We start from the raw sequence: 14246 nt of genomic DNA, 5'->3' as shown, positions 1-14246 counted from the left end.
GTTTGTTTTGTATATGCTTATAAACAGAAAAACAGTATTTTTATGTAATAGAAATAGCTAACATTTACTGAATATTTTCAACATGTCCAGTATTATAAATGCTTTAAAAATATTTCCTATAACTTTCAGAAAACCTTTTTAGAAGATTCTGTTATTTTTCCCTTTTAAAGATGAGGAAACTTTTGAGGCTTAAGTAAATTGCTGTAGTCAGGCATCTAGTTAAATGACAGCCAGAAATATGACTTCAAAGTTCATGCTTTTTATTTTTAGAGATTTAATTAATTAACTTATGAGAGACAGAGAGAGAGACAGAGACACAAGGAGCCTGATGTGGGACTTGATCCCGAATTCTGGAATCATGCCCTGAGCCCAAGGCAGATGCCCAATTGCTGAGCCACCCAGGTGTCCCATAGCTCATGCTTTTAACCACAAATAGTGCTCCTTTATTTTAGCCCAGAATGTTAACCAAAATGATAATCCTCCTAAATCAAGTACATTTTTATTCTTAGTGCTCTAAATTTTCTCCCTTTTACCAGGTACTTTGTAATCTATTAGCAGTAGATGGAGTTAATGAACCTGATGTTTTAGCAATTAATGGTGGTAAGTATAAAAATCAAGATTAACATTATCACTGTTTAAAGAATGATACCTTTTTGTTTCAGCCCTTATTTTTTTTTCTTTTTCTTTTTTTTTAAGCTTCTGTAGCTCTCTCATTATCAGATATTCCTTGGAATGGACCTATTGGTAAGTTAAGATTTGAAAACCATATATATATATTTTTTGTTTGTTTAAGATTTTATTTATTCATGAGAGACAGAGAGAGAGAGGCAGAGACATAGGCAGAGGGAGAAGTAGGCTCCATGTGGAACTAGATCCCAGGACTCCAGGATCACGCCCTGACCCAAAGGCAGACGCTCAACTGCTGAGCCACCCAGGTGTCCCTGAAAAACATATTTTTTTCTTGAAAAAGATGGAATCATGCAATATAAAAATGATTCATTGATTAAATAAGTTTTGAATATCCTAAATATCAGATACCAAGCTAAGAATTGAAAGAAGAAAGGAAGTCTAGGAATAGTTCTTGCTTTCAGTGTAAGTAGGGCAAACAATCAAATAATTATTTATAAACAATATTATAAAGGTATAGTGAAAACACTAAAAAAAAAAGCAATAGAGAAGAGTGGGTTTAGTCAGGTGTCAAGGAGGGCTTCTCAGAGTACTCAACATTAAAGGTGAACCTTAGGAGGATCAAATGGTAAGCATTTGCCTTGGAAAAGGATGTCTAGTCAAGGAGAAGAACATGAGTGTAATCACTGAGGGATAGAAAAAATGATGTATTTGAGCAACTCAGAATGTTCCTTGCGGCTGTTGGGTAGGGTGGTATAGGACGTTCTGTGGGCCTTAAATACCATGGGAGAAATAGGATTTTATTGTAGTCACAATTGAAGGTAGAGATTGAAGCTATCACTGGAATAGTGTCTTGAGAACTGAGACTTTTTTTTTTTTTGAAAACGGAGACTTTTTATTACACAACTCTTTTGATATATTTTAGGGGCAGTGCGAATAGGAATGATTGATGGAGAGTGTGTTGTTAACCCAACTCGGAAAGAAATGTCTTCCAGTACTTTAAATTTAGTGGTTGCTGGGGCACCTAAAAGTCAAATTGGTAAGTAGTTTAAGTATTACATTTGTTCGGGATTTTACTGTAAGTTCTAGCTTCTTAATAATGCATTTATAGTCTTCTGTGTATGTGTGTTTTGTCACTTAGCCATAAAGATTTTTGTTCTGTTTTATTACTGCCCTATTTTGGTGGTGCTCTTGCTCCATATCAAACAAAACCTAAAATTATAGAATGTGATAAAGCTTCAATTAAAATATACAAGAAATCTTTATTTACCAAGGTAGTTTTGGTAATTAATTTTAGACTAATAAGCTAGTCTAAAAATTGAATTTCTAAATCTGGTAGTAAACTTCAGTATTTTTAGTACTTTTTTGTACAATTAATGTGTGAAACACTTCATTTCCAGCTTCTTTTGGAATAGTGGTCAGTAATGGAGATAGAATCAGGTACTATATGGTAGATAAAACACATATAATAGGGGTTGTATGTTATCTACATATTGGTTAGGGAGTGTGTTGCTAAAGTAAATAACAAGGGAGTCCAGGACAGAGTAGCTCCATGATATCTTTTTTTTTTTTTTTAAGATTTTATTTATTAGAGAGCACACAGACTTAGACACACACACACACATATGTGTATGCACCAGTGAGGGGAGGGCAGAAGGAATCTCAAGGCAGATTACATGCTGACTGTGGAGTCCGTCCCAGGGCTCAATCTCATGACCCTGAAATCATGACTTGAGCTAAAATCAAGGGTTGGACACTTAACTGACTGAGCCATTTAGGTGCCCCTGGCTCCACAATATCTTAAGAATTCTAGATGATTCCTTCCAGTTTTCTGCTCTGCTGTCCTCAAGGTGTGCCCTTCATCTTCATGCTTATGAACCTGCTATTCAAGCTCTGGCCAACTTACCTGATGTATAGACAAAAGGAAGAAAAAGGTATACACCAGCTGAATAAGTCACTCTTCCTTTCAAGGAGCTTCCCTAGAGCTCCCACATACCAGTTTTCACTAACATCACACTAGGCAGAACCATTAATGCATGACTGCATTCTACTACAGGGGAAGCAAGATTCTAGCTCCAAAAGGTGAGATTCTTACTGTGGGGAACTATCACAGTGTAGAGAGAAAGAGAAGATTTGGGGAAGATTCCAAAGATATGGGGAAGCTATGAATAACAGATAACCCCTACATATTTGAGCATCCCAGAAAGTGCCTTGAGCAAAGTATAGGTTTACTTGGTCTGCATATGAATTTTTTTGTTTAAAGTTACAGTATTCATTACTTTCACTAAGTAAATTGGTTTGGCTACTTAATAGGGCATTGTGAAGATTAGTCAGGATTTGTAAAATGCCTAGCATAATGCCTAGTACATGGTAGGCATACTGTTAATACCTGCTGTTATCATTAAGACACAGAAATAAACTTGCTTCTTAATGGCCATAAGTATATAGCCTCTACCTGCCTTAGACTTTGAACCCCTCTAATTTTATGTAGATGTTGGAGGAATAAACTGAGGATTTTTGTTGCATCTGTGGCATGCTGTAAAAACTAATAGGCAACTTCTAGCTTGCTCTTCTTACCTCTTGCTCTCTAGATGGACGAATTAGACTCTAGAGACTGCACAAGGCATCAGAAGGTTGTTTTGAGTAACTAGGAGAAGGTTGAGAGTGATTCAGAGGCAACCGATAGAGACTGGTTTCAGAGATTACCAGCTCCTTTTTTATGTCTTCATGAAGATATTCAGCTAGTTCTCTGCTTTCATAACAGTGCACCAAATATACATTTGACTTCATGTCCATTTGTTAAAGTTATTGGGCCCAAGTCCCATAACATCATCATGGAACTTCTGGGATACAAAAATACAGAAAAGTAATTGCTGCCATTCCATTGTTAAAATATTTAGTAATATAAATCTTTAAAGTATGACCTTATAGGGCAAGAATAATTTTTTTCTTTGTGCTCTTGGCTGCTAGATAACTTCAGCAGCCATCATTCTGCACATTCTGCTTGCTTTTAACTGGTACACTAAATAATCACTCATCTTTCTATGTATGCTAGGATAAAATTTAGGAAAAAGTATACCAGTAACAATTTTTAAGATAAATTTGTATCTAGAATTCATAGTTTTCAACTAATCTCAAAACTCTCTAATCAACTACTGAAATGGTTAACAGTTTAGACCAATCATTTAGACAACCTTTTTTAGTGTAAGTTTTTAGTCTGTAATACAGCGCTGTCCAGTAGAACCCTGCTATGAAGTAAATGTTTTATATCTGAATATGTGGCTACTGAGTACTTGAAATGTGGTGAGAGTAGCTTAGGAACTGAATTTTTAATTTTACATAATTTTAATTTATTTAAATGCAAGTAACCATATGGAGCTAGTAATTGCCATATTGGACAGCACAGGTCTATAGACACAAAACTATAAGGAATTTTCTTAAATATTTTTTTAAAAAATGAATTGTTTTGAAGAAGGGAAAGCAACAAAGTCTGAGGAATATTAAGTTTTTTTTACCATATTATTTCTTCCTTATTCTCTTTTAAGTCAACTTACTGAGGTATAATTTACATATGTCAAAGGCATTTTTAAAAATCTTCAGTTAAGTTTAATTCTGCAAAAAGAATGTCATGGGAATACTAATGAGAATAATATAACCATCTCAGTAACGTTGTGTCAGAAAGCTGCTTTACACCTCAAGTGAAATATTGAAACCTTATTGTGCCTTATCCTCCCCATTTGTAATATAATCATTTTAATATTCCTCTACATTTAGGACCACAACAGGCCTTATTATAATTCTTGCTTTTGCTTCAGTCATCAAACATAATTTAGAAAACTCAAGAGGAGAAGGAAAGTATATTGTATTGACCTCCATTTTTGCTTAATATTAAGGTACTTTTCCTTCCTGATATTCCATGGTTTCTTTCTTTCTTGTTTCTGTTCAAAGAACTTCCTTTAGCCATTCTTTGACAGTAGGTCTGCCACTGTTATCCTTCATCTGAGGAGAATTCCTTCTTCCTAAATTCCTTCATTCCTAAATATTCATTCCTTCATTCCCTAAACATTTTCACTAGGTATAGGATTTTGGGTTGGCAGTTCTTTTCTTTCAGCACCTAAAAAATATTTTGCCACTCCCTTCTGGCCTCTATGGTTTCTAATGATAAATCTTATTTTAGTTGCTTTGCCCATATAGGTAAGGTGTTTTTTTTCTCTGGTTGGTTTCAAGATTTTTTTTTTCTTTGGTTTTCAGAAATTTAATTAGGATATGTGTTTCTTTGGGTTACCCTATATAGGATTTACTCAGCTTTTTGAATCTGTACATTTATGTCTCTGCCAAATTTGGGGAGTTTTCAGCTATTATTTTTCCAGTACTTTTCAGCCTGCCATCTTTATCCTCTCTTTCTGGAACTCAGATGACATAAATGTTAGATCTTTTGTTTTAGTTTCACAGGTTGGCTTTAACTGTTGGAATTCCAACACACTATACAATACAAAAAGCACATAAGATTTTTTTTTTCAATCTAGATTATACCTAGAAGCTTTACATATGATGATTTAGATAATCTTAATGACAACACTATGTGATTAAACAGATTACACAATCTTTGTGCAAATTGAGGAGTGCCAGAAATGACACATGAGTAATCAGGAGTCTATCAGCCTGACAGAAACTAAAGCCAAACCTGAAGACAGATTTTATTGGATATCATGCTAGAAGTGCTTCTTGGAACTCTCCTGCTTTACATAGGATTGTTTTTACTATTACAAAACCTTAAAAGCAGCCTTTTAATAATAGCTATGCTTCTCTAGTTGGCTTACTTGAGACAGTATCACTGCAAAAGATTTCCCCTCACCTGTGCAAGCATTTGACAATGTGAAAATGACAGAATTAAGAAGGAGGACACATCAAATAATTGTTAAACAGAAAACATTTGTTGGATTCCTACTGTGCTGTTATTTTAAAAATTTCAATTTAAATACATATTAAAAATAAATGCAGCTTTATGCTTTAAAGGTGGAATTTTATGATACGTGAATTATAAGGATGCAGTTTGTTTCATTATTTAATGAGAAATCCCTTATTAAATTAATTATTAAGGGATTAAGTAAATCCCTTAATAAATTCAAGAAACTTATAAACCTAATTTCAAATATTAAGGTTTCTTTATTCATTTATTGCTGTTTACGTTTTGGAAGTATGTTGATTCTAAGTAAAGAAATTAAAAAGGTAGATATACCATTAATAAGTAAAACTAAAAAAAAATAATAAGAAGTAAAACTGATCTGTAGTATTTATGTCATGATGCTTAAAAATGCTATACTGGTAAAAGGTTCAATGGCAATCTTTTTTTTCTCCCCTTTAAATAGTGATGATGGAAGCCTCTGCGGAGAACATTTTACAACAGGACTTTTGCCATGCTATTAAAGTAGGGGTAAAATATACCCAACAAATAATTCAGGGCATCCAGCAGTTGGTAAAAGAAATTGGTGTTACCAAGAGGACACCTCAGAAGTTATTTACCCCTTCACCAGAGATTGTGGAACACATTCATAAGTAAGAATATCTATACAAAAGAAAATTTGAAGTTGTTACCAATTTAATTTCCTCTCTGAAAAAAAGCTTACCATGGAAGCATAGTCTGTGCATTACTTCTTATAGGACACCTTTTTCTATGTTAAAAGTGAGCACCATAATAAATATGAGCCTAATGCTTTAAAAAGGATAAAGTCAGTTCCCACTTCAAGGGCCCAAGTTTGAATCTCAAATGAAAGAGGGAGTGAGTTTATTGGTTAAGATTCAGATAATCTGCCTATCTCTCTATGCCAAAGAAGGATAAAAGAACAAAGTATATTTGAATATCTAAGGAAATTGTTGAGGTTCTTGAAATCAAGTATAACCACCTCTATATACTCAGTACTTACAATAGTGCCAGTACATAGGCATGCACTCAGTAAATATGAATGAAATCACCAGAAAAATACTTCATTTTATTTCAAATAAATTGAAAAAGTTAGTATTTCCCTTCATATTAGTCTTAAATCTATCAGTCAGAGACTAGAGATATGAACTGTCCCTAACAAAGCAGTTGCCTGCAGTAACAGCCAAAATGGATAGAATAGAAAAATGAAGTTAAAAAAGAATGGGGAGAGAAAGTTTGTGTGTAAAAAAAAAAAAAAAAATCAAAGGTGAAATAAATTGAACAATTAAGAAAGGAGGGCATATATAGTAAGTACCATGTGTAAGTGATTTCCCTGACAGATGGGGAGAAAGAAATTTGTGTGGTATATTGTGATTAGCTGTGTTAGAGAACAATAAGTACATATTTTTAATTCTTTATGAAGTGCCTATTAAATATTTTAGCTTACTATTAAATATTGCAGTTTTATTTATAATAGTATTATTAGACTGTTAATATTATTATGCTGACATTTATTTTGTGCTTAAAATAGACTCACGATGGAAAGACTCTATGCAGTTTTTACTGATTATGAACATGATAAAGTAGGTATACCTGAATTTTGTCATATAATTGTTCTGGGAATTCTTTTTTGTCATAATTCACATGATTTATGAATTTTTATTAAAAATCTCTAAACAGAAAGCTAAATAGAAGCCTATATTTGCTTCTCCGTTCTTCTTTTGTTGACTAATGCAAGTTTTAGGGAAGTGTGTAAATATATTTGAATGAATTAAACAGGTAATATTTCTTGTAAATCAATAACCAGCTCTAATCTTTTAAAGAATACTACCAGAGGGGATCCCTGGGTGGCGCACCGGTTTGGCGCCTGCCTTTGGCCCAGGGCACGATCCTAGAGACCCGGGATCGAGTCCCACGTCGGGCTCCCAGTGCATGGAGCCTGCTTCTCACTCTGCCTGTGTCTCTGCCTCTCTCTCTCTCTGTGTGACTATCATAAAAAAAAAATAATAAAAAAAAATAATTAAAAAAAATAAATAAATAAAAATAAAAAAATAAAGAATACTACCAGAGAAATCTGAGTACTGTTACAATGTGTTAATTGACTAATAATATAAAAATAGAAATGTTAAATATTGCCATGTATACTGAACCTCAGCTCTCTTTTAGATTTCTAGAGATGAAGCTATTAACAAGATAAGGTTAGATACAGAGGAACAACTCAAAGGTAAACTTTGTTTTATTAATTTAAAAAAATATTTAAAGGGAAAAATAGATTTTTAACATTTGTAAAACAATGTTTTACATTGTAAATAATTTGTAAAACTGATTTTAACAGTTGTTAAGACCTCAGAGAATCAGTTATTTTCATTATTCCTTAGTTTTATCTTTGGCAAACTTGTGATAATGATGCATCCCAAGGTTACTGTTAAATTAACTTCTGTGACGGGCACCTCAGTGGCTCATTCAGTTAAGTATCCAACTCTTGATTTTACCTGAGGTCATGATCTTAGGGTTATGAAGCTCCAAGTTTGCTTAAGATTCTCTCCCTATCCCTCCATCTCTCCCCTGCACTCATGTGCACACATGTGCGCTCACACTCTCAAAAATAAATAAAATCTTTAATCTGAATGTGTTCAGCACTACATCTGATAGAGAGTGAGCACCAGGAAATGCTGGCACCAGTCTTTTCTGGATCAGGTTCTTATAATCTACAGTGGAAACTTTGTATCATGTCATTTGAAAATCTGAAAAATAATCTTTAAAATTCTCAAACTCTTAATCTGTGAAATTTTAATACTGAAAATATCTGGTTTGTGGTAATTAAATAGGTTAGTCATTTGCTTTTGTGTCTGTCACATACCAACTGTTCAAAAATTGTTGACTGATGGTGTTATTAATATGTGGATTTGTAAAATTTAGATTTTAGAGAATTTTGCTCTCTAGAAATTATTATGTGACTATCAATGACCATGTACTAAACATGACATTCAATTCTTGTTAATTCTGCTGGTGGGTAAATAACCTCTCTCCTATCTTAAGATACCAGGATCACGACCTGAGCCAAAGGTAGATGCTCAACCACTGAGCCACTTAGGCATCTCTCTGGCAATTTACTTTGTAAAAGCCTGTTTTTTCTTCTTTAGAATGGTGATAATAATATACTTCATAAATTGTTAGATTAAAGGCATTTAAAACATGGTATAGTACATGGGTCATGAAAGAATTTGATAAATGTTAACTAAATAGGCAAACAGTAGGAATTTGTAATGTATAAAAAAATTATTTCTCTATTTGCAGACTATGATAAAAGTTCCTAAGGTAAAACATTGAAGGTGATTATTCTTAATCTTAAAAGGGTCATTCAGACCTTTTCATAATACAGCTGGATTTGTTAGTCTCTCTACAATAGAGAGCTAATTACAAAGCATTATTGTTCTGGTAAAAAGCAAATTAAGTTCTCAGTAAAAATACATTTGAGGTATAATACTGTGTCCCTCCTACTTGAGAACATTTGATTTATCTATTTTGTTTGCTAGAGGACGAAATGTTCAGCATCAATTTCCCTGGTTTACTCCCACAGTTAACTGATTTGATACTATGAATTGAAATCCTTATTTTCCAAAAAGAGAAAACCTTTGTTTGGTTTCTTTCTTTCTATAGAAAAATTTCCAGAGGCTGATACATATGAAATAATAGAATCCTTCAATGTTGTTGCAAAGGAGGTTTTTAGAAGTATTATTTTGAATGAATACAAAAGGTAAATATATCCTTTTTTGATGGAATTAAAGTATGTCTCTCTGTAAGTTGCCTTGAAAGTGGCAACTTAATAAATAAATAAATAAAATAAAATAAAATAAAGTGGCAACTTGCTCAAAGGAAGGAACTGTTTTTTTCAAGTGAACATTAAAGAATTATAAATCAGTGTTGAAGAGTGTGTGGATGTGTTTGACTTATTCTCTGTGGGACTTATGTGTAGAGCAGTGCTTCACAACCCTGAATGCAGGTCAGAATTGCCTGCAGAACTTTTTTAACTGTACAAGTGTATGGGTCACAACCTGAGATTTGATACAGTGGGATTAGGGTGGGACTCTGGGTACCTGAATTATTTTTAAAAGTTCTTAAAGTTCCATGGGTGATATGATACACAACTGGGCTTGAGAACTTCTTGGTAGGAATAAGAGATCATAGGTGATATTTCTGGTTTTGAATACTGCTTTACATCTTTCCTTTGTTACTATAGGTGCGATGGTCGAGATTTGACTTCACTTAGGAATATAAATTGTGAGGTAGATTTGTTTAAAACTCTTCATGGATCAGCATTATTTCAGAGGGGACAAACACAGGTAATATATGTAAAAAGCTATAATTATTTGCTGATTACAGATTACTTAATTAGATCTAAAAGAAGTTATATAGGCACTCTAGATTTTTATCATGGCATGTAGTAATACCTGATTTTTAAAAAATATTTTTAACAGCTTATTTGAGGTATAATTGCCATCCAAGAAACTGCACATATTTAAAGTGTATGTTTAATAGGTTTTCACATGTATACAACTGGGAAACTGTCACCAAAGTCAAAATAATGAACATACCAATCACTCCCAAAAGTTTCCTCCTGCCTCTCTATCATCCTTTCTTCCTACTCCCCTCCCCTTCCTTTGGCAATTGTTGATTTGCTTTTGTCACCACTATACATTGGTTTGCATTTTCTAGAATTACTTGGTATCTTTATCAAGTTTTTCTTTTAATCTTGATGCACAAAATTGAGTCACTCATACTCTTCAGTTTATAACATATTGTCATTTTTTATCTATTCAGGGCCTTCATCTGTTTTCTCTATTCAGCCTATACCTCAGTCCTGTTCTTTTCCTTTACATAGGATCCTTGTATTTAACATATATGCGTATCCATTATTTTGTGTATGGTATTTGCTGTATCCCTCCTCCTTTTTCTTATTATTAGTTACTACTTTAATTTTGCCTATCAAATTGGTACCAAGTGGTATGTCCTTGCCTTTTTGTTTGTATTTCCCTGTGAGGCTGAGTGTCTCTTTATATAATAGCCAATCAGTGTGGCTCCAGGACGCCCTCCAGCACACTCTTGTCACATAGATAGTGTCCTTGAACTTGAGCAGTATGGTGGCCCTGGTTCAGGTTTGCTGTTTTGTGAATTATCTGGTTATAGCCTTTCTTCTTCCTATTTTTAAGCAATTTATGTGTTTTAAATATGAATCCTTTTCAGTAACCAGAATTTGAATATATTATCTTCCTCCTTATTGTAAGCCTTTTAACTTTGCTTGTGGTAACCTACTCTTCGTCTAGAATGAACCTGAAATCTTTAGTTTTGAAATAGTTAATCCTTCCCTTTTTTATTTTGTGATTTTGTTTTGTCTTATTTAAGAAATCTTTCCTTTTCCCAAAGTCACAAAATTATGCACCTAGGTTTTCTATTAACTTTCTAGTTGTAGCTGTCAAATTTAAACCATTAGTCTATTTTGGAAGTGAGGTGGAAACTTCCAGAGTGAGCGAATTTTACAGCACATTCACTAATAATTCATTTTTCCTGTTGACTTATAATGTTGATTTATGATATTCAGTTTATAAATACATTTTTGAATGATATTCTCTTCCTTGTTCTGTGAATTTCTTGGGCCAGTATCACAGTGTTTTAGCTATTATGGTTTGGGTGGTATGTATTAATATATGAGAAGCAAATCTTCCCTTTTTATTCTCCCCTTCCCCTCAAAATTGTCTTAGCTATTCTGGTACATTTGTTCCTTCATTTGAATTTTAGTATTATATCAAGTTTTGGGGGAAAAAATCTTTCTTGAGTTTAGATTGCTGTTGCACTGAATTTATAAATTAGTTTGAGAGAGAAATTATATTTTTACAATTTAATTACATACAATCTTTTCAGTAAATAGTCTCACTCTTGATTCAGGTTTTCTTTTATGCTTTTTAATAAATTTTAAAAATAACTCCATTAAGATATCCTGCATACTTCTGTTAGCTATTCTGACAGTCTCAGCCTTTTAAGAGTGTTTAGTCCATTAATGTTCTATTTAATTACTAATGTGATTGTATTTAGCATTTTATTATTTATTTTTGTTTGCCCCATGAAAGACACACACAGAGAGAGGCAGGGACACAGGCAGAGGGAGAAGCAGGCTCCGTGCAGGAGGCCCAACATGGGACTACATCCCGGGTCTCCAGGATCAAGGTGGCACTAAACTGCTGAGCCACTGGGGCTGCACGTTTTTTTATTTTTTTCTATTTTGCCTTCTTTTTGGATTAACCAAATATTTTTTTTAATTCAATTGTAATATGTCTATTTTTTAGCTATACCTTTGCATTATTTTTTTAGTGGTTAGTATAGAGAATACAGTATATATCTCCTTAACTTTTCATTTTAGAGTTAATTCTGTACTACTTCACACATTATGCTTTAGTTGTTTTAGAAGTTACATCTACATATGATAAACTCCACAAGGCAATGTTAAAACTTGTATATTAAACAATTACTCATTTTCAGAAATTAAGAGGGAAAATATCTTCTTTATTGACCTACGTTATTTAAAATTTCTTTTTTCTTTTTTTGTATTTATAATTTCTGATACTTTGTATTTCTTCCTGAAGATCCATGTTTCCATATAGCATTTTTCCCTTTCATCTGACAAGACTCTTTTACTATTGTCCTGTGGACCTTCTGACAACAATTTCTTGTATTTCATTTACCTAAAGAAGTCTTTATTTTGCCGTTATATACGAAGAATGTTTTTTGCAAGATTTAGATTCTGGACTGATGCTTTTTTCTTTTAGCACTATTAAAAAAATGTTCTTCTGTTGTTTTTCCCCCCGTAATAAAAGGTCAGGATGCATTCAAATCATTGTTCTCTGTATACTATTTATTGTCTTCATCTGGGTGCTTTCCAGATTTTCTTTGTGTCTTGGTTTTCAACAATATAACTGAAAAGTGTAGTTTTCTTTGTGTTTATCATGCTAAGGGTTTTCTGAGCTTAAACCTGTACATTTGTGCCTTTTGTCAAACTAGGGATTTCAGCCATAATTTTTTTTTCATATTTATTTATTTATTCATGAGATACATAGGCAGAGGTAGAAGCAGGCTCCTTACAGGAAGCCCAGTGGGGGACTCGATCCCAGATCCTGGGATCACGCTCTGAGCCAAAGGCAGATGCTTAACTGCTGAGCCCACCCAGGTGTCCCATAATTTGAAATCCCAAGATTTCAGCCATAATTTCTTCAAATATTTTTTCTACCTTATTCTCTCTTAATCTTTCCTTATGGGATTTTAAGTATATATGTTAGTCTTTTTGAAATTGTCCCCACAGGTCCCTGAGGATATGTCCTCCCTACCCTATACCCTTCTTCTTTGTTCTTTAGATTTGGCAATTTCTATTAATCCATCTCCATGTCCATGGATTCTTGGCATCTTCTTTCCATCATAAGATAATGTGTCTTTCAGTTTTAGAAGTTCCATTTGTTTTTCTTTATATCGTTGAGTATAAGAGCTACAGAAAATCCTTGTCTGTTAATCCAATATCTGAATTAGCTCGGGGCATTGTCCTCATTATCTTTTCTCTTAAGAATGGTTACCATTTCCTATTTTTCTGTAGGTTGTATCCTGGATGTTGTGAATGATGCATTGTAGAGTTTAGATTATACTATGTCCTTCCAAAGAAGATTGGATTTTTTTTAAGTAGGCAGTTTTATTGCCTGGACCTTTACTTATTTTCTTTAAATTTTATTTTATTTAAATTCAATGACTTAACATGTAGTGTATTATTAGTTTCACAGGTAGAGTTCAGTAATTCATCAGTCGGATGTAACACCTAGTGCTCATTACATTATATGCCCTCCTTTATGCTCATCACCTAATAAACAGCAACCCTGTTTGTTCCCTATAGTTAAAAGTCTCTTATGGTTTGTCTCCCTCTGGTTTCGTCTTACTTTATTTTACCCTCCCTGGCTGGACCTTTATTGAGGCTTCCTTTATAGTCAAGTTTTACAAATATACCTTCCTCTTCCTGTCCTCCCCCAGCACTTCTAGTACAGTGCTTTACATACATAGTCTGTGATGTTAGACCTTTGGATTATTGAGATTTACACATAACTTTCATATTTATAGAATGAATGTTTACTGTATTAAGTAGCATGGCAAGCTTTGGTATAGAATTTACTTATCACATTTCTTTAATAGCTAATTGGGTTCTTGAAATATTTCTAGTTTTCCTCTTCATTGTTAGTAAACTAAAGCCTGAGATTTTTTTTTCTTCTAATTTTAGGTGTTTTGTACTGTTACATTTGATTCATTAGAATCCAGTATAAAGTCTGACCGAATTGTAACAGCCATAAAGTAAGTTATGTTTTTTAGTAAGTTATAAAGTATGTTGGTATGTCCTAAAACATGGTTGATATGTTTTAAAGTAAGTTATGAAGTTTCGGGATCCCTGGGTGGCGCAGCAGTTTAGCGCCTGCCTTTGGCCCAGGGCACGATCCTGGAGACCCGGGATCGAGTCCCACATCGGGCTTCTGGTGCATGGAGCCTGCTTCTCCCTCTGCCTGTGTCTCTACCTCTCTCTCTCTCTCTCTCTCTCTCTCTCTGTGTATGTGTGACTATCATAAAAAAAATAAAGTTATGAAGTTCCAATATACAATTGAAGCTCATGTACTATATT

The 14246-nt window shown here is 33.5% G+C and overlaps 1 protein-coding gene and 1 long non-coding RNA gene across 2 annotated transcripts in view; one reads left to right on the top strand and one right to left on the bottom strand.

The window, feature by feature from the left end:
• LOC140595939 (uncharacterized) overlaps window positions 1-14246 on the bottom strand; it is a 99032-nt gene that overhangs the window by 56242 nt on the left and 28544 nt on the right. The gene's annotated exons all lie outside the window — the stretch shown is intronic.
• The window catches only part of PNPT1 (polyribonucleotide nucleotidyltransferase 1), a 42365-nt gene that overhangs the window by 10070 nt on the left and 18049 nt on the right, over window positions 1-14246 (top strand). The window contains exons 6-14 of the mRNA XM_025992677.2: window positions 537-600; window positions 697-744; window positions 1553-1666; window positions 5997-6183; window positions 7080-7131; window positions 7715-7772; window positions 9209-9305; window positions 9789-9891; window positions 13854-13924. Of these exons, the coding sequence (XP_025848462.1) occupies window positions 537-600; window positions 697-744; window positions 1553-1666; window positions 5997-6183; window positions 7080-7131; window positions 7715-7772; window positions 9209-9305; window positions 9789-9891; window positions 13854-13924 (794 nt within the window). The remainder of the gene's footprint in view (window positions 1-536; window positions 601-696; window positions 745-1552; window positions 1667-5996; window positions 6184-7079; window positions 7132-7714; window positions 7773-9208; window positions 9306-9788; window positions 9892-13853; window positions 13925-14246) is intronic.

This window comes from Vulpes vulpes, chromosome 16 (assembly GCF_048418805.1).
Source record: "Vulpes vulpes isolate BD-2025 chromosome 16, VulVul3, whole genome shotgun sequence".
Taxonomy (NCBI): Eukaryota; Metazoa; Chordata; class Mammalia; order Carnivora; family Canidae; genus Vulpes; species Vulpes vulpes.
This window is presented reverse-complemented; position numbering and strand designations above follow the sequence as displayed.